Raw genomic sequence first — 25,112 nt, 5'->3', positions numbered from 1 at the left:
TTTTTAGTTAGAGCTTAAATGTTTTCTGTCTGGTTCTGGCTTTATCCCATAGTTTGCTCTTTCTTTTTTACTCAGAATGAGGTCACACTTAAGCCACACACAACCAAGCACTATGCTTAGAGAAAGGCACAGTTTTACAAAACAAACTACATATATCTCATCAACATTTTCAGCATGAATATTTGTTCTTTCAATTTATTTTATTAATGATTTGACCAAAAACACATGTTCTAATTCAAGGCAGCATTTCCATCCTTCCTTTTCAAAAGTCAGAAAGAAGCAGATCGCTGTCAAATGCTATATACACACTAAGCACCTTGAATGTCCTTTCAGCTGTTTTCACAACTGTCACTACCCAATATTAGCGTATATAGTCACAGTCAGAGAAGGTTTGGTGCGAAATGTCCAAGTGGTACAAATCTCGCAAATCTAGCTCCAAGCTTTTCTTTCACAGCTCGATTCCGATATATTATGATGATATAATTCCGGCCGGGCACAAAGCACAATGATTAATTTTCAAATGGTTGGTACTTCTTTAAATTAAAAAAGAATGCTACCTACAAGTCATTACTATGGTAAATCCAAGTCCCTGATTGGTCAAAGTTTGACTTGGTTTAATTTACTACTCGATGGACATGCATTTTGTACATAGCGACGCATGATCAAGAGAGTATTTTACATGGAAGCCCGAAATACGCATTTACGCAGGTTTACACAGACTTTTCAGTAGAAGTTGTCACTTGAAATATCGTTGCCGAGGCCCGTAGGAACGTAGCAAAAATGCACTTCCCCTCCTACAGAGGAAACCTCTTTGAAAAGGATTTATTGGAACATTCGAGTATATTAAAAGACTTTTCATTGATTGTTATAACATTTCAAAATAGTTAATAATTCTGTTCTTGATTACTATACGTCTCAGACATTTAGGAAGAAAGCAAAATATGAATTCGCAAATATAAGATGAAGGTCTTATGAGACACTGAACGTCGATTTTCTGCTCATTAATAAACCTCAATGGTTCATTGGTAAATGTTTCTTTTTTACAATTCTGCCGTTCATTGATAGAAAAGATTTGTTTTGCATTCCACTAGGACCCCCCCACACACACACACAGACTATGTGTTTTGCTATGCATGAGTGAGCCCTGGGAAACTTCCCTGCAAAGCCAGTATTGTGTTTGCGAATGTGTATTTTGTTGGGTTGTGTGGTGTTCTGATACTTTGTGCTTTAACATTACTCATGGCGGTTCCAGAAAAGTGTAGAAAGCCTCAGGTCCATCAATAGTTGAGTAGTAGCGCAGCTGTGTGTGTCTATAATGAGGCGTACTACACCGCTTCATCAATTTTACATGCTGGCTTTGAGCCAAGGGACGTGCCCTGTGGAGTGTTAAGAGGACGGAGCGTTAGTACGTGGGTATGAGCGCTGTGCATACAGTGTAATGAGGGTTTTGCAAGACCTGAGTCCCTACCAGGTGACACTAAAACACACAATTTGCTGCTGAGTATTTCAGGTTTAAAGCCCTGCTGGTTTTACTTTGACTAAAAGTGCACGAATGCCAGGCTGACTTCCTCATGGAAAGTCATCAGTCCCTGCTCCTTTCAGGAGCAGTCTTCCCATGTTTTGATGCATACAAACCAAAAAAGAAAGAGTTTAAAAAAAGAAACACTCAGAGACCCAGATCGCACCAATTTTCTTTAAATGAGTCTGTTTGCAATAAATTTCATTCCCGATCCCGCCCCATCGCCCTCAGCTGAGTGCGCAGCACAGAGAAATGAAGTATGGAGAGGAATGTTAAAGGCTACCATCAAAGGCCGTACTCTGGAGGTGTGTATGTGAGTGTAAAGTACCCCCACAGGTGATACGATCTGATTCCACCTCATCTGATTGGCTCATCTGTCCAACGCATTCCACAGGCAGGTGGGGGGAGGGGTGTTTGAGGGAGTCCTGCCTAAATAATTTAGACCTTGGATTTGTATTGATCAGGTGGTGCACCTTTCCGTGGGCCACTCCACCGCCCTTATCTCTCTGCATTGCTTTTCACCCCGTTCTTGATTTTTATTGTAACCTTGTGGTCCCTTGTTTCATCTGCCCCTCCCACCTCACATTCCCACTCTTCTCTCCCTAGCCTGCACAATAAACTGGTCTCTTGAAGGTGCAGAAGAAGCAAAAAGAAGGAAGTCATAGAAAATCACGGCTTTATCAAAGACATTTTATAATGGAAGCAGAAAAACAGTTTTTTTGTGTGTGCATTGTTGTTATACATGGGTAGCAGCGCAGGTCAATGGAAATACACTAATTTGTACGTCTTCTCTAACAAAGACTACATCATGGTGCAGCCACAGATCAATACAGCATGGTACAATGAAATGCCTCAGCACAACGTGGAATTGATTAGTTGAGTAAAATGCATTTGGAAGAAGATATGGCTTAAATGAGGAGCACATGCAAGTGTTGCGCGAATATGGCAATTACATGATTCCTTTTCCCTAATTGTGTGGATGTTGGAGCTGGATGGGTTGCATGAAATGCAGCAATGTCTCTGTTGCCAAGCAAAATATCCCCTTCTCGCAAACAGCTTCTTCATCTTTATTCTTACTTTGGTTTTGAGAAATCGCATTTATTTGGAAGAGTGTTGGTGATTTAAAAAAGAGAACATTTTGACTTTTTTATGGGTGTAGTAAAATAAGAAGAAAGGAGGAATTGTCTGGATACTAAACAGTGTTGTGGAATGAATTATTGAGGTTTTTTTTATGGCAGGAATCCAGGGAGTGAGGAGGAGAAGGCAGGGTTTAAGAACACACATGCAGACAAACGCAGAGAAAGCTGGAAGAATTGTGTAAGGTTTTGTTAATGGAGTCACCCAGACAGGCACACAGACAGACAGGCAGGCAGGCAGACAGACAGACAGAGCCACACAGGAGTCTGCTCTGCCCAGATTCTCACCACGAAACACAACAAGCCACAAAGAAACAACGCCCTGAGACTGACTGATTGTGCTGCTGTTCTTACTATAAACACATTAAAACTGCAACGGTCTCCTCCATTCCCCCTTTAGATTTCCGCCGTGGACATGGGGATTCCAAGGTCAGGAAATAACCTTGCTTTCACTGCTGCAAAGCATTTGATTCCCCAGTTCAGAACTGTTTGGGAATGTGTTCACCTGTAAGATCCAGGTTGCTCTGATCAGTCTAGCTGGAGACAGCCCAGTGGCTAAGCCTGGTTTCTCTGTGGGCCTGTCACTCAGGGCTGTTTTTTTACTGGGTAAATCAATAGTTAACTTGCTGCTGGATACATTCAGCAGATGTGTTTGGCTTGATAATAGACCTCAGGCAGTTTGCAAATCTCTTGCTGTCTGTAGTGACCTGTGATGAACACTGACTCAATGAGGCTATCAGGAACACAGCAAATTAGCTTATCAGTCTTATCTACTACAATTGTCAATAAGTGAAGGTCTTGTTTAGTGTAATTTACTCAGATTGGTACAAAGAAAAAATTCTAGATGATAACCATTCATTTCTGAACATGTTTTTCAGAACCACTCAGTCCTATATTTAGGTTTCCTTCATTGTGTATCTGCATTGTGTGCTTCTCTAAACTACGTTCACACCGTCCTTGGCATCGCGCATTCAAGCGGCCACGTCCAATAAAAAAAGTCCATGTAACATTTTGGGATCCGTGTTCAAAACTTGTAGTTACGTACGTTTCTTATAGAGTTATCAGGCTCTAAGTACAAACGTGCGGCCCTTGAGTGAACATTGCAAGTTAAATCATTATCTTTTAAATTAATATCTTGTGAAAAAATGCGGATTTGAACATTTCTGTTTTTTCTTTTTCTCAGTGACCATTTCCACTAGCGTTTCCTTTGATGGGCTTCTGGTGACTGGCCTTTACACCTCTACACCGGTTCAGTCAGCTCCTATTCCTGCTCCAGCTGCCTTTGGCTTTGGTAAGTCATTCTTTTGGGGTTTTTAATTCAGTACTTGTGTGTGATTTTCTGCACTGAGGAAACTTTATACTTCTCAGACTGCATATGGGGATCACAGGGTTTCAAAATGAAGGAGACAGATTAGGATCGATGTGCAGAATGAATTTAAAACCAGTCGTTTTTCCAAAATGCTGTGACAGATGAGAAGTGAGGATGATATTGTCATGGGATTTAGTAAATGGGTTTTCATTGATGTTTAAAAGAACAATAAATCTTATGAGAGAGGACTGTTGAAATTGTGAAAATTCCATTAATGTTTTTATGGACATGTTCTGCAAAACACATTTAAGATTATTCTGGCTTTATTGTTTAATTTATGGTTTAAAAAACAAATTCCTTTAAGGTTCTTTATCTGTTTTACTATTTACTATTTAAGAGATGCTATGTTCAGTCATATTTCGTCTAATTTGTACAACATAGAGACATCTTTGTTTTCTTAAATGCTAAAAGATTTCAAGCGTTTTTAAAAAAAAAAAAAAATTATAATGAGAGTGACATGAAGTGCACAAAGATGGAGCCCTGAGCTGAGCACATGGGTGGAGCTCTTAGGGCCCAGTAGCCCAAAGCTGCTGCCTGGTATGTTTGGTTATACTGACTAACTCTACTGTTCTTGAGACCCTGACTTCACCCAGGCTTGGTCAGCTCTTCTGTCTTGGCACTTCTGTTTACTAGGAAGGCATCCAACCATGGCTTACATCACCTTATCTCTTATTCCTAAGAAATTTTTAAAGAGCCTGTCTCCTTACCCCGATAGGTTGCAGCTCCAACAGTGACTTTCTGCACAAAGCTTGTGAAGCCTTATGTAACATGAGTGTAACCCACCAAGAAATAGTGACATTGTGCAGGACTCTTAAAGTCAATCTCTCACTAAGTCTTCAAACTTTTGCTCTTTGTGGCATCCCTGAAGCAACAAGTTCCCCCTATTTCTGCACAGTTCTGCAGCCTGGTCGGTTTGCAGACAACATCTGGAGACTGCAGCCTTGGGAAGACAGAAAGAAAGAAAGAAAATGGATTTCATACATGAGCTCATGGAAATTGTAATGCTTTGAAGATACAAAAGTGAAACATTAATGAAATGAGATGTTGCTTTGTGTACATAGATCATGTCAAATATTAAGGGAGCTTTGAAGCAAAGAGGGTCACGCAACTCCGCTGGGGAGTTTGACAAACATGATCTTTCTGTGAATCACTTAGGATGGGGTGTTGTTTTAATTCTTCTTAAGGAGGCCTGTTGGTCGACATGGTTACCAGATGCAAGCAGCATGCAGACACACAGAATGAGAAAAGGAAAATGAGTGACTCCCTTTTTAGGACAAATGCAGAGTTCTTCTTCAAATGTAGAGTTTCTGATGTTGTTGCTTTCTGGGGAGAACATGTGGTTTGCAGACGCGCCATAGGAGCCAATGAGAAATCTGGTTAGAGAAGAATAAAACTGAACTTGACTTCCAATGCAGATTCTGGAAGAGGGTCAGAGGTATATACATGAAAATACGTTAAAAGGTGTTCCACGGAAGAAAAACCAAACTTATAGTCCTTCTTGTTGTAGCCAATGATACCAAACTGTTGCTCCAGTGTTTACCAAAAAGCTGCAGTTACAGTTTTTCTCAGTCGCTTTAGTACAATTCTCAGATCAGAATTGAAGTTTGCAAATACGTGTGTGCATTTCTCAAAGCAATTTGTACAAACAGCAAAACACTATGGATTTCTTGCAAAAGCCTGTAACTTGCTCAAAATCTTTAGTTCATCTCTGAAAACTAAGTCTTTATGTCATTGAACATGTCAGTGCCATCAGAATGTCACGTCCTTCTGTCATTGTCTACGAACAAGACAGTCAAATGACTTAGTCATGTTGTCAATATAACTGTGTACTTTAGAGGGAGGTTCTGATGTAAACTATGGCTAAAGTTTGGATGACAATTATTGTAAAATGTAAGTTACACCTTTTTTGTTTGATTGCAAGAGACTGGACAAGATTCACATTTACACTTTTATTGTTCATATTGTAATTTGTTGACAGACCATGTCATACCAACATAGAAAAAAACCACTGCAAACAGTAACACAAAGGGGAAAAAAGATAGGACAATATTCTGCACAACAGTGCAGGCAGTGCAGTAGGAATTGGTGTGGTCTTCCTACACCTCTTGTCTTTCCTGTATGTTAGGCCACAAATTCTCATCCACATCACAGCGAATATCCTCTCTTGCAATGCAGCGAAATATGTTTGTCACATTATGACAACTTGGTCAACAATTTTGCCGTTAATGACTTATACGATGAACTAATGACTAGGTGTTTTGAGGAGTAAGACTATTGCACAGTGAACTATATAATACATTTTGATCAACATGACATAAACAATTGATAATGTAGCAAAGAGCAGAGAATTGTACATAATCATTTGCATGGATGTACCAAAGCAATTGCAACTTGTTCAAAGAAGTGAGAAACTGCTTATATGATGTGCACAAGTGACATCATGATGTGAAGATTGAACAAATAGTTTTGGGAATTTCATTCTGATCTGAGAATTGTACTAAAGCGACTGAGAAAAACTGTAAAGTTGTTAACCAGCTATAACGGATAGTTATTATAAAGTGTTACCAAAGTTTTTAATGATTTATTTGTCCCATTCCTTTCTAGCTTTGTATTGCATACCACTGATGTCACAACTTAATTAGAAGAAAAAATGCGATCACAATTCTGTGCAAACTTTCTAAACAGATCAAAGGATTTCCACAGTTTTGATTCACAAAAAAGGAAAAAACAGGAAACAGGGGAGGAGGAGAGATGTCAGATAATTACGTGTAGTATCTGACACAATATGCATAATGGCATACAGTCTGTGATATTTTCTGATTCATGTTTTTATGTATTGTTGCAGAGATTGTACAAAATTGCAATGCTTTGCAGTCTGTCTATAGATTTGATTAAACTTTTTTTTAGTTGCAAAAGCTGCTCTTCCTCTTCTTGAAGGAGTATTGAAGTTATTTTTTATTGTTAACTCAAAAACCTGTTGAATTGTCATAATATTTGCCACATACATTTTGAGCGGAAATTAATATTAAAGAAGGGAGGTGATATTCTCACTATACAGAATATCTCTATGAGATAATCTGTGTAAAACATTATGTTAACATTTATTTCCTGCCAGTGATAATGTTTCTAGTTAGCTACCTGCAATGTTCTCAGTATATAAAAAATCAATTCTAATGTTGAAGCATAAAACAATATAGATTTTCTTTTCTTTTTTGGAGAAAAGCTCTTGTGGTTGATATGTAAGGTCCTGCATCACATTTATTTGGGATTTTAACACCAAATGCATTCAGATTACTCTCCAGTACAACTAAAATACAAATATTAATATGTCACAAAAACCCACATCTGATGAAAAATATTTAAGGTGGTGAGGAAAATGTCTTGTTTTGGTTCCTGGGCTGAGCTGAGCCGTGGTCACACCTGCTCAAGGCTCATTCAGAATCAGAATCAGAATCCTTTTATTGTCATACGAACAGCTTTTACACTGACATACGATATTGTTCCAGTGCAACCCGAACAAGATCAGAACATACAGTTCAAGTTTTACCGAGGCAGCAGCAGCAAGTGCGCACCTTTTTCTTAGGATGGGTAAAGATGGTTACAATAGGTGGGTAGGGTGATAGACAAAAGCGGGGGGGGGGGGGGGGGGGGGGCTGATACAGGAGGAGCGAGAGGAAAAGCGTCCGTCCTCGACAAGAGCAGGAAGAATTCCTTTACAGACAAGATCCTAGCTGCAGCTGAGCGGTTAACCGCAGACCTTTATGAGTGTATCATTGTTCTGCTGTGGCTGGTGCAGACAAACTGGAGCTCAGAGCAATGTTTTGGACTCATGCCACCTTAAGAGAGGCAGAACACGAGTGTAAACTGAGTGTGGTTGTAAGAAATGTGCCTATTGGGGGCTTCAAGACATTTGGATAACGCATTTTGCAGAAATATTTGTTTTGTGGAGGTAGCAGTTTGCACAGAAGACGTGAGGTTATGATTTAGACGTCATGTAATCACAAAACAATTAATGAATGAAAAATGGTGTTTAAATGTTCACTTATGCAATATAAATGTTTGCAGGTAAAAAAAAAACTTGTGGAATATATTTTAAAAGCTAACTTTAAGTGTGTTAAAGGACTGTTTGCATGGAGCAACTTGCCCGTCTTCCCATCACCCAAGTATGAAACTTCAAAAACATATTGTAAGTTCTACCTCTTGGCTTCACAGAAGAAAATGGAACTCAATTTAAAGTAGGATGTCATTGATCTGGAGGTGAAAAAACTTACCATATAATAACGATTGGTTTGATATCACAAACAAAAGGTTTTTGTCATGTTTCCATTTGTAATTCCAGGACAAAGCCTCAGTGGGAAGAAACGTCACATTTGCTCTGATTTGTTTTGCTCTTCTAATGGCAAATCCCCCCCCCCCCCCCATCACACAATTGAATAAAAAAACACAAAGGCAGAAAAAGAGCTCATCCTAAATGTCTCCTATACTAACTGATAATTACATAGATGAACCAGCATTTAAAGGCGGGGGGGAGCTTTCAGTACAGACAGGAATGGAAGTTGATGAGCAAAACAGCCAACACGGAGCTGACAAAGTGCACAAGATTAAATGAATAAGTGCAAGAGCTGAGTGAGTGGCGAAAATTGCAGAAGGTGTGCGTGAAAAATGGCAGAAAGGGACCAATGAAAAGGAAGACAGCATGTGAATGATATAGAGAGGGGGAAGGAGAGGAAGAAGATGAGAGGATGGCGTTCCATCACTCGCTTTGACGGAGTGGCTGATTACTGTTGCCGTGCCGCTGCTGAGAAAGTGGTCATTGATGGATCGCTCATTTGTAGAACGATGTTTATTTTGTCATTAATTTGCATATCTGTATGAGTTTGTGGGGTGGTTGGCTCCTGCTTGTAAGGATCAGGATCAGGCCCCATCTCAGTATGATGAATTTGGCTGTCTGACAAAGCGGACAGCTTCGTGACAGGGACATCCAGCCGACACTCCTCTCCCCTGACGAATGGTCTCATGCTAACACCCTCGCCGATTAGAGATGAAATCCTGCTGCACCTTGACCTGTGGAGGAGGGGCGGGATTGGGTTTGCAGCCAGAAGTGTAATCATTCCATGCAGACATATTTAAATTTGGCAACATTAGTTTGGAAAAGATGACGTTACCGCCACTCTAAATCATTCTTTTTTCTTGAATTAAGCCTTCAGTTTTACAGTGTTCTTTTTAGCTTTTTTAAATAGGTTTTTTCAGGAAACCTGTGATGGAAAGTCCCAGTCTGATCACATTTTGAACTATTTTAAAGAAGTGTTCCCATTGGTCTTTTAAAAATAAGTATACTGTTTTTGACCAAAATGAAAAAAAAAACTGTGCTCTTTTCTAAGACAGAGTTTCTGCACAGCAGTGGTAGTTCAATAGAAATCTGCTTCTGAGCAACCCCGACCCCCCTTTCCATCACTCGAACTGAGTTCTCTGTTTACCGGTACATGCTCTCTCACTAGCTTACAGCCTTTTTAACCCCAACCTAACATTAGGGGTGCAATAAAAATGATTAGCAATATCGGAGCTATCAGCTGTTTACTTTTGAGTCAGATTCCAGCTCAAATGAGGAAAACAAGGACGTACAAGGGTTTAGTCGTCCACAAGTGGATGCATCAGGATGAAGCGAAGCAGGGAGCTTCTGTCTTGTCCATCGTGTTTTCTGCGTAACAAATATACGCTTTTTCCAACAGCATTTTTGCACCTGCTCCTAATTCACACCAATTGGAATAAAGAAATACTCTTTTTTTAATACAAGTCGTCCATCATCAGAAACAAGAACATGTTAGAACACTAAAAATCTAAATGGGTCTTTAAGAGATTCCCTTGCTTTTTCCATCCACTTTCTCTTATCACTGTTGAGCAGAGTTGCTGTAAATCAATGTCTGACAAGAAAGTTCTAGAAAACGTTCTGTCTTGTGTTTTCTTTTTGTTCTACATTTTAAACAAGCTTATGTTACCATTATTAATATTGACTTGAAATACTCTATTGAGAAAAATTGTGAGTGTTGTAGCTGTGTTTTCTTAGCATGACCAATGATGAGCCTGCATCCTGATAAGAGAGGGACAAAAACATTTTTGCCCACCAAATTTAAATGAGAAAACAGTTCATTTTAGAATTTAGACATTAATTCTAACCTCCTTTACTGTATTTCTAAAAGTGCATGCCTTTCTACACTAAAAAGCACTGCAAAAAAGATTAAATTAAAAACTGAATGATTCATGTCTAAGTGTAAGGAAACACACGATATTTCTAACACTTATTTAAGCTGATGGAGGCTATTTAGCTTAATCGGTCCTTTTATGTTTAATGAGAGCAATGCAATGCAACCCATGGTATAAAATTGTTCTGGGGAAAAAGCCATGCATTAGAAGCCAAAAATAAAAAGAATCGTCATTAAAAAAATGTAAAGAAGGATTTTTCCTTTAAATTATGTGCAACTCTGAAAAGGGATCCACATATGAAGTAACCCATCCATCTCTAGGCTGAAGGTTAGCTGTCTTCACCCTACACCCACCAAGCTAGATTGTCTGTCAGCCAAAATGTCAGACTATGAGAGATGGCAGCTCATCATGTCAGTATTTACAGAGACACTCTCTCAGGGTTGTTTCCCACAAAGCCTTGTTTTGAAATTTCCATGTGCCTCCTCATTCAGTCCCGGGAGATCGCAAGTGTGCTCCTACACACCCCCTCCCAATCAGTGGGATGAAGAGACAAACGGAGGAAATAGTGAGTGGGGAAAGATATAGAGGATGAAGAGAAACGATATAGGGAAAGGGTGGAGCACGGAGCAAAGAAGGGGTGAGAAAAGGGGCTCCCATGGGGAGAGAAGCTGTCAGTCCCTAAGAGACATCAAACGCGATGCAACCCTGTGATCAGCCTGCACCCTGGCTCTCTGCTGACAGCTCCCTGACTGCGCTGCTTAGACTCCTTCACGCACGCACACAAATACACACATATTCTGATGCTTGCAACTGTAAGAGCTCTAAAATTCTTATCCATTCACATTCAAATTCCACCGACATACTCCCACTTATGCTGACTCTCATGCAGAGGATGTAAAGCAAACCATCTATGACACCCACCCCAGTAATAACCTTGAATGTGACAAAGTTCCACTGTTGCAACTCTTCCAAGGACACTCCGCATTCCCAAACGGTTGCTGTACTTCAGTACGGCCCAAACAGAGCTGGGCCTTGCAGCTATGGAGACGCTGATAATGATGATGATGACTAATCTAAGCCATTACTCCCTCTACACGAGGAGTTGGGGCACCAAAGGCAGATCCCTCCAGATGATGAATTCATTAGCACAGAAGATGGAATGAGTTGTCAAGGGCAGGGTTATGTATGGGAGGTGATTTGTGTTCTCTGCGGCACGGTGTCAGCTCCGTCTCAACACCGGGCGGGTCGGCTGGTTGTAAATTTCCCTGCCTTCCTGGCACAGGACTTCCCCAGCCCGCTCGCCCAGACTGAGCCACCGTTCTGTCCCTCCGGTTGCTTAGCACCCCCTCCCCTTTCTGCAAGTCCTGGAGGCTGCTAACAGGTGGCTAAACATTTGTGCTCTCTCTGAGTCCAGAGGGATGCTCGGGTAATTATGCATCACAAGTCAAAAGTAGCCTCTTTACATGCAAAAAACAGAAAGTAAGCCAATTTGACAGAGAAGAACTCTATTTAAAGTAGCAATTTAAAGGGAGACATTTCTCAAAAGTATTGATCTTTTATTTTTTGAGGTGTTTTTGTGCATGAAAGTAAATTTGATTCCTAACATTTGCTGGTTTTTCTGATGAGTTCTTGGAAAGCAGTCTTTTCCTTGTGCTACAGTGGTTACTTACATTCATCCATGCTCGTGATATTCAGCCCAAATCGACTATTTACATGCCTATGTGTACATTCATATGCACGAGCTGACCTTTTTTTTTCCTCATGTATTTTATTTTTCTGCATGGTAAAGCAGTTCAGGGTAAAGGAAAGTGTTAAAACAGGTGAAGGCAGCAGCAGCACCCACTGATAGAGGTTTCAAAGTGGTGTGTGAGCTCTTGGGCAGTTTTTATTTTTATTTTTTATGCTGCAGGAGAAAGCAGCAGGCGTAGGTTGGTGCTCCCATGTGTGGTCTCTGTTGAACAGAGCAATGTTATTTTCTGCCATGCAGAGCGGGTGGTTATTATGCTACACAGAACGTGAGTGAAATAAAAACGGATGAAAGACAATGACTCAAATGGAGTTCGCTTGTTTTTTTTTTGAAGCACACTAGTGGGTTTGCATCATTTTGACATAGCTGTAAGTTTCCTTTGAAATATATCTTTCTTTTTTTGTGATGGGAAAAACTCTTTAAGATTTGTACCTCAACATGCACCTTGCAAGTCAGTGGTGTGTGGTTTTGGCGTGCTCTCTATAGTAGTGTGATTTTACGAGTCTTTTCCACAAAGTGCTTGCCAGCCTCTCAGCACTCTTAGGTCTATTCATTTTTAAAGTTTCCCCACAGAAACAGTGAAAGAGCTCCTTATGACTGTGAGCTGAAAAAGCTTAGTGTTTTCGCCTCTTCTTTTTCCTGGCGGACCCAGACTGGACCACTCTCTAAAAGCCTTAGTGCTGATCGAAAAGACCCTAACTTGTGACCAATTTCTTTTTCTGACAAATGCAGGTTTTGTAGGAACAACTCACCCGGAACCTCTGTGACCTACATTTTGGCAGTGAAAATAGTTACTGACCTTCTCAATATTTGCCCTCCTTATGAGAGCCAGTCTGTTGCTGTGATTTGTTCACTGCCTCCCAGCATCCCTTTGTCAGCTGAGACTTAGCTCTAGCCTCCCTCATAAACACATCTAGATGCACACACACACTTTCAGCATACACGCCCTTCAAGGCGTTGTGCCACGGTTTTCCACGTTTTTCCACTGGCTCCTCACCTGTCGCCCCAGGACTCAATCTTTCTAAGTCAACATGTGTGTCAGGAGAGGGCCTGTGAGAGCATGGCCTCACCCGTTTGTTTGTTTGTACATTGACTGGTAGGGGAAAGGGACATGGGTGGAAGAAATTAGCACAAGTCAAATCAGATTAATTAATCTCCGACTCAAACCATTAGACGAGAAGTCATGTTGAATTAAAAATCAAATTAGCCCCGGCGCCTGCCACTGAAGCTGTGGTGTGCGACTGCCAAGCTACAGTTACACACACCCGTAAGAGGCAGCTGGTCATGGGCTTTGCTCATGGTACATGGATGAAGAGTTGGGAGGAAGCTGTTGCGTTGGGACCAATAGATAGTAAAGAGGAGTTTGGTGACTTTGCCACCCTCTGTGAGAAACTGGGGGCACGAAGCTTGTTGTCATTTCTCTGTTCTCTACAGGCGTCAAACCAACACAGCTCTGTCTCTATACCATTAAAACTGTTGCTCAATGTGTCACCTTGACGTTTGATTAAAAAAAAGAAAAACTCAGGTCAGGACCAAACACAAGGAAAATCCTAGTCAATAATTTGATTTTGTTATAAATCAGAAACGTTTCTTGATAAATCTTAGTGTAAGCAATTGCAGTCAAACTCCAGCTCCCATTATTATTTGTTGTAAAGACATTCCCATTGGCAGTTTTTAGCTAAAATCAAAATACTTTTCTAGGACATAGTTTCTGCAGAGCAGCAGTAGTTGATCAGAAATTCACCTCTAAGTGGGTGGGACTATTGTTGAGGAGTAGCCTGCACACATTTCCAATTATCCCTATGTTTACACTTTTTCTTGTTAGCTTACAGCCCCTCACAATTCCAACCTAACATTACGAGTACAACAAAATTGGTCAGCAACATTTTTTCGTCAGCTCTTCACAATGATTTGAAAAAAGACTTTTGAACCAGGTTCTTGAACCAGGGCCTTCTCGCTGTAAGGTGAAAGCACTAATCACTGCATCACTGTGCAGCCCATGACAAAGTATAGTTATTACCAAAAAAAAGAAAAAAACAGCAAAAATAGCTCTAAGTAGAGCAAAGAGTCTCAGTGGCATTATTGACCTCAAGTGAGAAGAATGCATTAGGTAGAGCAATGACAGCTTTGAGGTTGAGATGGAGGAAGACTACATTTGGAGAAACTAAGGGCTGACATTGTATTGAAGGAAATAACTGAGAGATGCAGGGAACAGAAGGCCAAGACATTTTTAAGTTTGATCAAACCCCAACAGTTGGGATGGATGGATTGGTAATGGACACGTCTGATCTAAGTAGATTTTCATGTCCCTAACAATAAACAAAAGACAATCAAGCCTTCCAAAAGCCTTTGTCACAACTGCCCTTGTGGGCAGTCTGAGGGTGTAAACTGATCAAACCTGTATGTGGCACGCAGGTGGCCCACACAAAATATCAAGGTTGTAGACCACTCTGTGAGCCCGAAGAGCTATAGTGTTCATGCACATTTTCCCTACAGGCATGTTGTGAGTGACAGGTCATAGAGAACACTTATACAACATGTAAGGATAAAGTAAGGGTGAAAGAGGTGAGACTCAGGCGTGTTGTATGGATTTTTCATTTTTTTAATCAGTCAAAGTCCCACAGTCTTCACATGGAGCTCATTAGCGATGTTCACATACGGTAAGTGTGCACTCCTTGTGTGCAGCCTGGCTTTTCCAAATTAGAAAATTAAAAAGAGTGTGGGCATCCTACAGGCATCCTACTGGCACTTATGTGTCCAATGCACACCCCATACATCCCGCATTTGCGCCTGGTTAGTAAGGGTTTAGCCCTCGCACCTTACTAAAAACTTGATTGTGGTCGCTTCAACAGGGTCAACCATACGTCACTTTATCTTTACAAATTCTTGTTTAGACATCTTGATTTTAAACAGTCAATTTTTGTTGCATTTTTTTTCAAATGTAATCAATCAAATAACTTTTAGAGAACCTTTCATACAAAGTTATGGAAACGTATCGCATTTGTTTTATTTTTAAACACAAAAGAAATAAAAGGAAGATCACAGTTTGTTCTTTATTAAATCCAAAGTGCTTCCATACAAAGTAACTTAACGTACAATTTATCATTATTTAAATTTGTTTCAACTCACTGAGGCTTATGTTACTCAGTGTGAGACGCTGAGCTCTGAGAAGCTGCAACAATATTTTATTGTGAAAGGGTCTGAACCTTGACTGACTGACCAACATTTAGGAAAATAAATTTATCAGTAGACCAATTTTTTTGTTGACATTGAAAGTAGCCCAAATTGTCAATGCTTCACCAACAACATTGCCTTTTTTATACAGAGTTCAGTCTAGTAATACACTTATTGATGAATCCACATGGTGTAAAGTTGTTTTTTTGGTTATTTGTGTATTGATATGTGCATGAGATGGTATATGCATGTTTGTGGCTTCAGCTTTAACCCTGTTGTGTTGGATAACAAGTTGCATTAATATCTAAATAAAACCTCAACACAAGCTTCCGTTCATCTTTCATATCTCAGTCAGGGATCAACACATCTCAATTCAATTATACTTTAATAATCCCACAAGGGGAAATTTAAGGAATCTAATTTAAGATATTGTGTAAACTACAAAATCTGTTGGTTTGCACATGAGCTTTCTGTATGGAGTGACTCATACTCACGTTCAGTATTTGCGTCGACATCTACGTGCACACCGCTCATGACCAAAATCGTTCACCAAAACTCTTCATAAGATTTTCCCACAGACTATATAATGCTCCTTCCCAATTGAAGCTTTAGCCCCCCATATTTAACCCACAGCTTTATCCTGGCATCACTTTGCCAGACCCCTGCCCCCACTGCAATGCTGCCAACCCGTCCCCATGGAGATGTGATTGGCAGGTGCTGAGGTGGATCTCCTGATTGGCCAATGGCAGATCAGAGTGTAGTTGTCATGTGATCTGAAACCCCGCTGTTGTCGGCTGACCAACTGAGGATGGCGCTGAAAATGGGGTGAATACAACATAGCTGAGGCGCTTTGAGCTGCACAAAGCGCATGGGGTCCTTGCTGTGGCTGTCACCACTGTTGTGATGTATCATTTATGTCACCATTGTGTAGCCCTCTATTGAAACATGATGGCAGGGGCATTACTCTAGCTTTTGACAGATTCCCATACATTTGCTGCCTTTTAATAACACATGTTAATGGTCCAGTAGGTTTATGACAGGTATTAAGAATCGCCAGATGAAATATGACCGAATAATGGGCTTGTGTTGCAAATTATATAGGGTAGAGCACACTGGACTTCTCCATCTGAGCCAATAGAAGAAGGATGGCTTTTTGCAAGAGAATATTATGTAAAAGATCTAAAAATCATCATTCTTCATGAGCTTGAACAGATTCTAGAACTATTGATGCTCCTTTGCAAAAACTATCAAGTAATGTTTGCTGAATTAACTTTTAGTTTAGATAAGGCAACAAAAACACAGTTTTTTTCAAAGCTGGTTCCAGTTTATTTTAATCATCCTCTTAACTAAATGTTGATATGATGAAATTATTCCCAACGTGCAGGTTAGAAACTAAAGCTTATAGAACAGTTTTCCTTCTATACACTACCGTGGTCACCCCACAGTAAGGACGGGGGTTTAATTTGGACTTTCCAGGTTCTTCTGACAAACCAAAACTTATCCCTATTATTTTTATGTCATATCATTAATTTTGATTTCTGGTTGGTTTATTGAATTTTACTTTGAATTCTAAAATGAAATCTTCTTTTTCGGCTTCTCTCGTGAGGTCGCCATAGCGAATCAGCTTCTAGGTCGGATTTGCATAGACGATTTTACATCACGCGCCTTTCTTGACTCAACCCTCCGTATTTACCTGGGACCGGCACAATAAGACCTGGCTTGGGCTCCCTCATGGCCACATCAAACTGTAAAAAAACAAAACAAAACAAAAAAAAAACTTAATTAAAAAAAAGTTTAATGTAACGTTTTACATTTTAATGTTTTGATCTGTTTTCCCTTTTTAATTGTTGTTGTGATCTTTTTAAATGTCTTTGCGTCGACTGATTTGTAAGTCTTATTTGCCCTTCAGAGCCACCGTAGTTCCCCGCCTCCTGCCTGATAGCAGGTGGTATATGCTCCCACACCTCCCCATGACTGGCCTGTGCATGATGAAGTCCATTCAGAAAATGGTTCAATTCTTGTAAAGCCAGATGCAGCTGAAGGACAGTTGTGAAATCGATGCAAAATGCTTTGGTTTTTTCCTACTGACCAGATGCTAAACAGTGACTTTGGGTTTTGGTAAATGTGCACATCAGTTCCAGTGCTGCATATTGAATCCCTGCTCCACTGTAATAAAGTTTAACTATTAGCTGTAGTGCCAGCTAGAGCAGCTCCTGCCGTCCCTGTAGTGTGAGGTTGCTGGCAGGCTGTGCCATCGAGTACCCATCTGCTGCTTTGGGAGAAATTCTCACTTCATTTATTTGACTTGTTTTGAGCTTGGCTGAGAAAAACTCATTAGCTTTGGTAAGTAAGATATAGAGGGATGTTGAAAATGAAAGGAAATCTCACCTCTTTGCACACAGTTTATCTATGAAACCACACACTTTTTTTCCCCAAGAACAAGCCATGGTTCCCCATAAGAACATTTTTGTACCCCACCAATAATAGTATAAACCTAAATGCAAATCTGTCCAACACTTTTGTGTTTGTTCGTTATTCTGCTTTCATAAGGTAAGACAAAATGAACAAAAAAACTCTTATTTTAGGTGTATGGAGCTCTTTAAATGTGTTTCTTAAATAGCCAGCAGTTATTCATGCCGGGGTGATGCTCCTTCAGCCAACACCTGGTCCTTTAAACCATAACACACCTATTTCCTGTCTTATTTCTGTATTATTTGTGTGTGGGCGTATGGATTTGTGTGTGTGTGGTTCATATTTATGAAACAAGCCTTGTCCAGTCATACCGTGGGAGTTAGCAGGTCATCTTTCCATGTCATTAATCACTGCTGACAGCTCATAAGTGCCCAATCTGCATGAGAAAGATCTGCATGTGTTTGCATGGGTGCACATGCATGTGTTTGCATGTGTTGATGTAACGGAAGCCAGATCTCCTGTAGTTGTTTATTGAATTAGAATTGGCTTCTGTTGATTTTTTAAAAAAAAATATGCAGCAAGTGTGCAACTTTCAACACCTGTCATCACCTAATCAGTTAAATTGTGTTGACTGGACCTAATGTAGGTACAAAGTGTCTCATTAAAAATAAGAATAGAAAACTACAAAATATGCTATTATTTTCCACAAAGACATAATTTGGTGTCACTTGAGTAAAAAGAAGAATCGGTTGGTTTGACCCAAGTGCTAAAGGACGTATAGAAAGGGCATCCTCTGTATTTTAATTTCACACTGCTGCAATAGCCTATCTTTCCATTTCTCTGCTCCCTGGATACAACCAGGAATCTTTTTGCTTTGTCCGAGTTCACTATAGCTTGTTGCTTCAGTGGAACATTTGGGATTTGGATCCCATTGAATAAAACTAGTTTTTTTCTCTCCTTTTCTCCCACAACACTCAGACTTGAAAGGAATAAGGGATCGTTATTTGCATTTTTTATGCCTGAGTGTATTTTTCAAGTGGGAATAGAAATTCTATGAACAGTGTCAAGTCCCAGAGCTGCTATGTCCTGAAGTGCATCAGACTGCCTTTTCATCTTCACCCCAGCCCAACTGCTCTCTGCTTCCCCTCAGCCATACCTTCAGCTTGCCTCCAACTTTGGCTGCTATTTTTATTCTTTATTTAAAGCTGATTTACATATTTTTCTTTTGAGATTCATGTTTGAAAAACACATTTTTTTGTGTAAGTTTTCACAATTCCAATATTTGCCCATGAGTTATACAACAAGAGTCGTTCATCCAGAAAATGTAAGAACACTAACACTTGTTGCAGTTGCTCCAAAGCCTTCTTCATTGTAAAGAACGAATGAACAAATATAGAGCAAAACTTTTAAGAAACAAACCAGACGGAGCCAACATTTTTGTAATTTCTCTTTACTCTTCCTTTCAAGCAAATCATGTCCATTTGAAATAGTTTCTTTTTCATATTTTTGTGTCTTTCTAATACTATGTATTATAGCAGGGTGTGTTCTATGCACTTGCAGGTATTATTAAAACTGTGGCATGACAAAAGAGAAGATTTTTTTCTCAGATTCTTTTGTTGTTTTTCAAAAAATTTGATCTCTTTGTTCCAAAAACTTAAAAAATATGTAACATGTGGGAATGTTTTGCTTTACCATTTTGTCTTGGCAGATGGCGTGTACTTACTTATACTTACATAGCACATTTCTACCTAAAGAATAAAGTCAAAGACCATAAAGAAATAAAGTCAAGATGGTTCAAATAATTCAGACTTATCAGCCTAGATGGAATAAAACAAGTGGAAGGCTGCATATTTAATTTCCTTTCACACTTATAAAAAGTATATACATTTTTTGATAGATTTTCTTCTATTGTTGTTTATCTGGTGTTTCTGTAGAATTACATGAGTTTTATTTTGAACTTTAACTGCAAAGTTTGTAACTTAAGCACTAATGACAGGCAACTCATTAGTTTGTCAGAGGATTACAAGTATTTCAAATCTGATGTTTGACCTGTTACCATGATAAAAAAATATTTTTGCAATTTTTGGCTGCAATTCTATTTATGATTTTTTTTTTTCTTTTTAGACAATTCACTCCAAATGCGCACTTCAAACAATCATCAAGTCTCTGCCACCATGACTGTTTATAGTAGCACCCCATAAGAGAGATTGTAGGCAAGGGGACTGGGGAACAGCCACTCTATTAGAGGGCGATTACACTGTGCTGTGTTATTACACACTAAGACCTCGTTAGCATAGTTAAAGGCTGCCTTTCTTGACACCTCATAAATCTGAGACATGAGGACCCCACATTGCACATGCATAAAAAGCTGTAAAGCTTTGGTGATTATTCACTTTGAACCCAGGACAAACAAATCCATGTTTTTAAAGCATAAACAAAAAAGAAGAAAAAAGAGAAATATAGGAACTGTAAAGGTGAAGTTTTCCTGTATTTCTAACGTACCTTTGAAACAAAACATCAGCATACAAATGCATCCAGGCACAAAGCAGAACCCAGTGTAGAGGCACTGTGCATGCATTTTTATAGTTGCAATCTGAGAGTTACAAATAATTCAAATTTGAAAAATTGAGCAAAATTCTTCTTCTGGAAAAAGAGTCTTGTGGCTTTCACTTTAGCACGATCCCTCTATGTTAATTTGCATATTGATTTTGGGGGATCTTAAAGCTTCGGTGTTATTAATCACTGCTGATTGTAATATCAATGACAGAATATTTTATTAGGCAACAGTAGAGCAGGAATTGTGTTTGCAGGTTTTAGTGCAAACCCAAGCAAGAACAACACATTTTCATAAAAACACTGGTTTTGCTTTCATCTACAACATGCCGACATACTTTTGCCTTATACTCCTGTACGATATGCACAGCTTGGACTCCTCTTTGCTGATACCACAAAGTCATTTTGATGCAAAAAAAATTACAAAAATATTTTTAATGTCTGCAGAAGGATTGATGAGTCTGGTGGAGTCCTGCCCTTGCCCTCTGAGCTATAAAGAAAAGATTGTGTCATGAAGTCATTCCAGAGATGCAATCATAGCCGAGTAAAGATGCACATTAATAAAAGCTCCATATAAGAGTCGGCTCGAGGAAGGGGAGGACAGGCAAAGAAGATTAAAAGAAAAACAGTATGAAAATGACCAAATAGCAGAAGATTAAAAAGAGATCTAAGAACATATTTAAACAAATAAGTCGTGAAAAAAGTGCACAAAAGTCCAAAATACAAGTGGATGTAAAGGAGAGAAATATATTTTAATTCAGAATATTTGCAGTTTTTCTGTTCCATGCAGCAAATCATTATATGATTAATTTATTTAAATAATCTGAGTTTAGCTGTCAATAGTTGGTCCTTCACCTTTTGCCTCTGTCCTCCAGGTATGATGCCGGATCGCCAGTTTGCTGGAACCCAGTTTGTTTGCAGCGTGGTGGCTTCTCACGTGAGCCACCAGCCCTCCACCAGCTTCAGCTTTGTCTGGATCGCCCCCCCACCTGGAACTGGCTGTGTCAATTTCTTGTAAGTTATGTTGCTTGCGTGTAAAACTTGTAAAGACGTGTCAATGCCAAAGACAGATCAAGACAGAGAGTCTCCAGATGTCTGGCTTGGAAAGCCCAGCTGGGACCTTCACAGCTGACATTTGAGCCCCCCACACACAGATGTCATGCTCTTATCTGGTCATGTTGTTCATCACGGGCGGCATGCTCCCTCTTTGAGCCACACGTGGGTGTTAGAGGTTCATCTGGGGGGGGGGGGCTGAACTAGGGACAGTTAGTTTGGATTTTTACAACATAAGTGGCCTCATCAACATTGTAAAGATAGGATTTCTGTTTTTGCTTTTTGTGGGAGGAAGAGAAATGAAAGAACACCTGATATAAAAATATTGGCTACTGCTGTAAAGACTAATAAAGTTATTGTAAGCAAATATAGCTGTTTTAATTCTGTATAGTTAGAGAGTAAAACAAGCATGGCCACCATCATGGCAGGTGTGAATGTGTGAGCTGAGCCTGCTGAGGATTACCAGACATATCTCTATCCTCGTATTTAACTCATCGCCCTTCAAACGGAAAATGTGCGAGCTGTTGGTCAGATCCACCAATCCCTCGAGGACATGTGTGACACACAGCGACACACACAAGACACCTTTCTTTGCACCTAATGCAGGATAATTCTTTTCCCTTTAAATATGCTTTAAGAGGCTATGACTGTTTTTTTTATTCAGCATGTATGATGACATTTACATCTTAGACCAACTCCATGTTGTTACCTCATCTGTTAATTTATTGCCAGCTGTCAGTCAAACTAAACTATGCCACCAAAACAAGAGCATTGTTTGTTTGTTTTTTGACTTTCTTAACACTTTACCCATTTACGCAATTAACATTCATTCATTCATTCATTCATTCATTCATTCATTCATTCAATCATTCATTCATTCATTCATTCATTCATTCATCCATCTTCTTCTTCCGTTTATTCCCTTTCGGGGTCACTGGGCTGCCGAAGCCTATCCCGGCCACTTGTGGGCGAAGGCAGGTGACACCCTGGACAGGTCGCCAGTCTGTCGTAGGGTAGAGTGTCCACAATCACACACCCACGTACTCTCACATTCACACCTAGGGACAATTTAGAGTAATCAATCAACCTATAAAGCATGTTTTTGGATGGTGGGAGGAAGCCAGAGTCCCCGGAGAAAACCGATGCATGCATTTTACAACATTTTACATAAAAGCTGTGTCACTTACTTGTGGCGTTTACATCAAAGCACGGCAATAGAATAGCAATTGTTTAGTAATAAGAAAGTAAAATGGTAATACTGGGGAATTAACAAATTATTACTTTTCTTACTACACAATAAACTGGATTTTACCCTAATAACAGCAACATACAAATATACAAAACATACTTTATTTACTTTTTTACTAGTATTTAGCATTGTATTATTCTGGTATTTACATAATTAAACTAAATTATTATTAATATACTTACTACACAATTCCTATCTTTTTACTGGATTTTAATGTTAAGTGCTACCAAACTAGTTTGAAAGATTTTGAGGATGGAATGCATAAATTACATTTTCTATTTCTTGTTAATTTTGTTGAGTTTTCCTCTTGTAAAAAGTTGCTGGAAGTTTTATGCCATTGTTTCCCACAAACCAGAACTAAACGGAACATTTTGGCAGCATTCACAGAAATCCCATAATGAATTCCTGGAGAGACACAAAAGCCCATCCGATAGACTTTTATAGACTGACTGACAGAAAAAAGATTCAGTGGGGGGACTTTGCTGAAACTGAGACAATATCCACTGAGGCAAACGGATTTACTGGCTTTTTTGGCTGCCAGCAAACACATTTACTGTTGTGTGTGCGTGTGTTTTTTACACGTATTGTGTTGTGCGTCTGTGCTTGCATGTGCTGTGTTGTCTTGCGAGTGTAAAGCACAGGGCCGACGTGTGCCAATGCCAATGACAGTGCGGCTGGCGGGGGGCCACAGTGGTATTACAATGAGGGCCCCTGCGGCTGACCTTATCAAAGTCAGCCAGTCTTCCTCCAGCTGGCTTAAGACTCCTCTTCACACACAAACACACAGACATCTATACAAACATCCTAACTGGTGGCTGTTACAGCTCCCATCTCTATCATCCTCTTCAAGGGTCAGCGAAGGAATTCAACAGGCCTTGACCTCTGTGAGGTTAGGATTTGATTGAAGATCTTGGACTTCCACTACTTTTCAAATCTCCTTTTTTTAAATAATAAAATTAATTGATTCTAGTTTAAAATCAGCACTTTAAATTAATAAATAAAATGCAAAATGATCTAATTTACATTTGTTTGGCTTGTAAAACATGTTCTTTGTTGATTGATACAAGGACTCTTTTTTTAAGAGAGTGTGTTTAAATTAAAGCCACAGACATTTTCTGTCCTTCAGAAAACTGGAGCTGCGTTAATACAGGCCCAGAACGAAGTTTTATTGCCAGGGTTGTAGGAGTGTCCCTGGTAACACATCACCAGCAAAAGTGTGATGAAGTGATGTGACGTGTCATCCAGAAAAACTCATTCCCCGGTGAGCTGTAAATTGCCACCCAAAGAGATGGGAAGGCCTTGGAGAAAGGGAGTAGATGAGGTACTGGCGGAGTGGGGAGAGCACATGGACATGGTCAGAAGTTGTGACACTTTAACACCACACTGAATCAAGATCTGATCTTGCTGCAAAGGGCTGACATTTGTCATGATGTGTCTCTGCCAAGCCAGGTCGCCAGCTTTTAAACAGCCCAATATCAGAAAGTTGTAAAAAGCTCTTTTTACTTTTTGTAAAGAAAATTAAAGTACTACATTACATGAGTTTGTAAAGTGAAGTCATCTTTTTTGGATGGTTTCATTTTCTTGTAAAATGTAGATGTTATAGGAGAATCAAAATATAAATTAATGACATGCAAAATACAGATGCTTAATAATATTGGCACAAAATTTGTGCAAGACAGTTTTGGCATCTTAAGTGATGATAAACATGTTTGAGGTGCTCCATCAAGTTGCAAACTTTAAATTTTCCTCTCCTTTACTCATTTCACACACCACTGGAAGCCTAATGTTAGGATTGATGTCGCTTACAGTTCTTGGCAAATAGAATTACAGAAGAGATCTTCCACAGTTATCAGAGTGAACAGACATTTAGTGAACAGGAGTACTATAAGAAAGTCAGAAAACACATATTGGCTGTTAAAAACAAAACCCAGTTTGGTGAAATAGAAATTATCCAAGGGTAAGAATGTTCTGGGTAGAAACCTCAATATAAAACAGTTGTGAAGTAAAGCAAAGTTGGAGTCATAAGTCATATTATAATTGGTTTATTTTGAACTAAACTGCCATGTTTTGTGTTGATTTAGATTTTGGTAAACCCCAAAACATGAATTTTGGACTTTGTTTTTTATTTTATTTTTTATTTTAGTATTTTTAGTAGGTGGTGAAACATTTAAATATTACTTATTGGTTTTTGACACAATGTGTAAAATCCGATGTGGCAAATCAGATTGACAAAATCAAATGTTTTGCATCCTCTAATCTGCTTCACTTTTGGATGCAATATTGATGGATTTTGTGTCTGTTTTCTTCTCCAGAAACATGGATATAATGTGGAATTTTTTAAATAAAAATCTAGATTGTTTTTACATCTGTTTATGCATATCTTATCCAATGCAACATATTCTCACGGCGTGACAGTATAGGTCTATGTGGTGTTTGTACTCAATGAGCCTTTTTTTTAGACCTCAGTCACAACTGCTCACCTGTGGATAAGAGCTGTTTTTGGAGTTTTTTCCAAATTGTTGCAAATAGATAAAAAAAATTCAGAATTCAGAGCAACAGCACTGGCAAAATGATGGACAGCTTGTTGTGTTAATCACAGGTCAGAGTATTGACTTGAAGCTGAGAGTTGACCTATCTTACCCAGCTTCTGATTTCTCCTGGCATTGGTCTGCTCCATTGATTTTTGTTAGTATTCAAGT

The 25,112-nt window shown here is 39.4% G+C and overlaps 1 protein-coding gene across 2 annotated transcripts in view; it reads left to right on the top strand.

The window, feature by feature from the left end:
* Positions 1–25,112, top strand: part of reln (reelin) — a 94,218-nt gene that overhangs the window by 16,906 nt on the left and 52,200 nt on the right. For both annotated transcript variants that reach the window (XM_078949337.1, XM_078949336.1), the window contains exons 2-3: positions 3,839–3,946; positions 20,987–21,125. In XM_078949337.1, coding sequence (XP_078805463.1) covers positions 3,839–3,946; positions 20,987–21,125 — 247 coding nt within the window. The remainder of the gene's footprint in view (positions 1–3,838; positions 3,947–20,986; positions 21,126–25,112) is intronic.

This window comes from Oryzias latipes, chromosome 6, assembly GCF_053564925.1.
Source record: "Oryzias latipes strain Hd-rR chromosome 6, Olatipes_Hd-rR_3.1".
Taxonomy (NCBI): domain Eukaryota; kingdom Metazoa; phylum Chordata; class Actinopteri; order Beloniformes; family Adrianichthyidae; genus Oryzias; species Oryzias latipes.
Note: the sequence above shows the minus strand (reverse complement) of the source record. Positions and strands in the feature narration are given on the sequence as shown.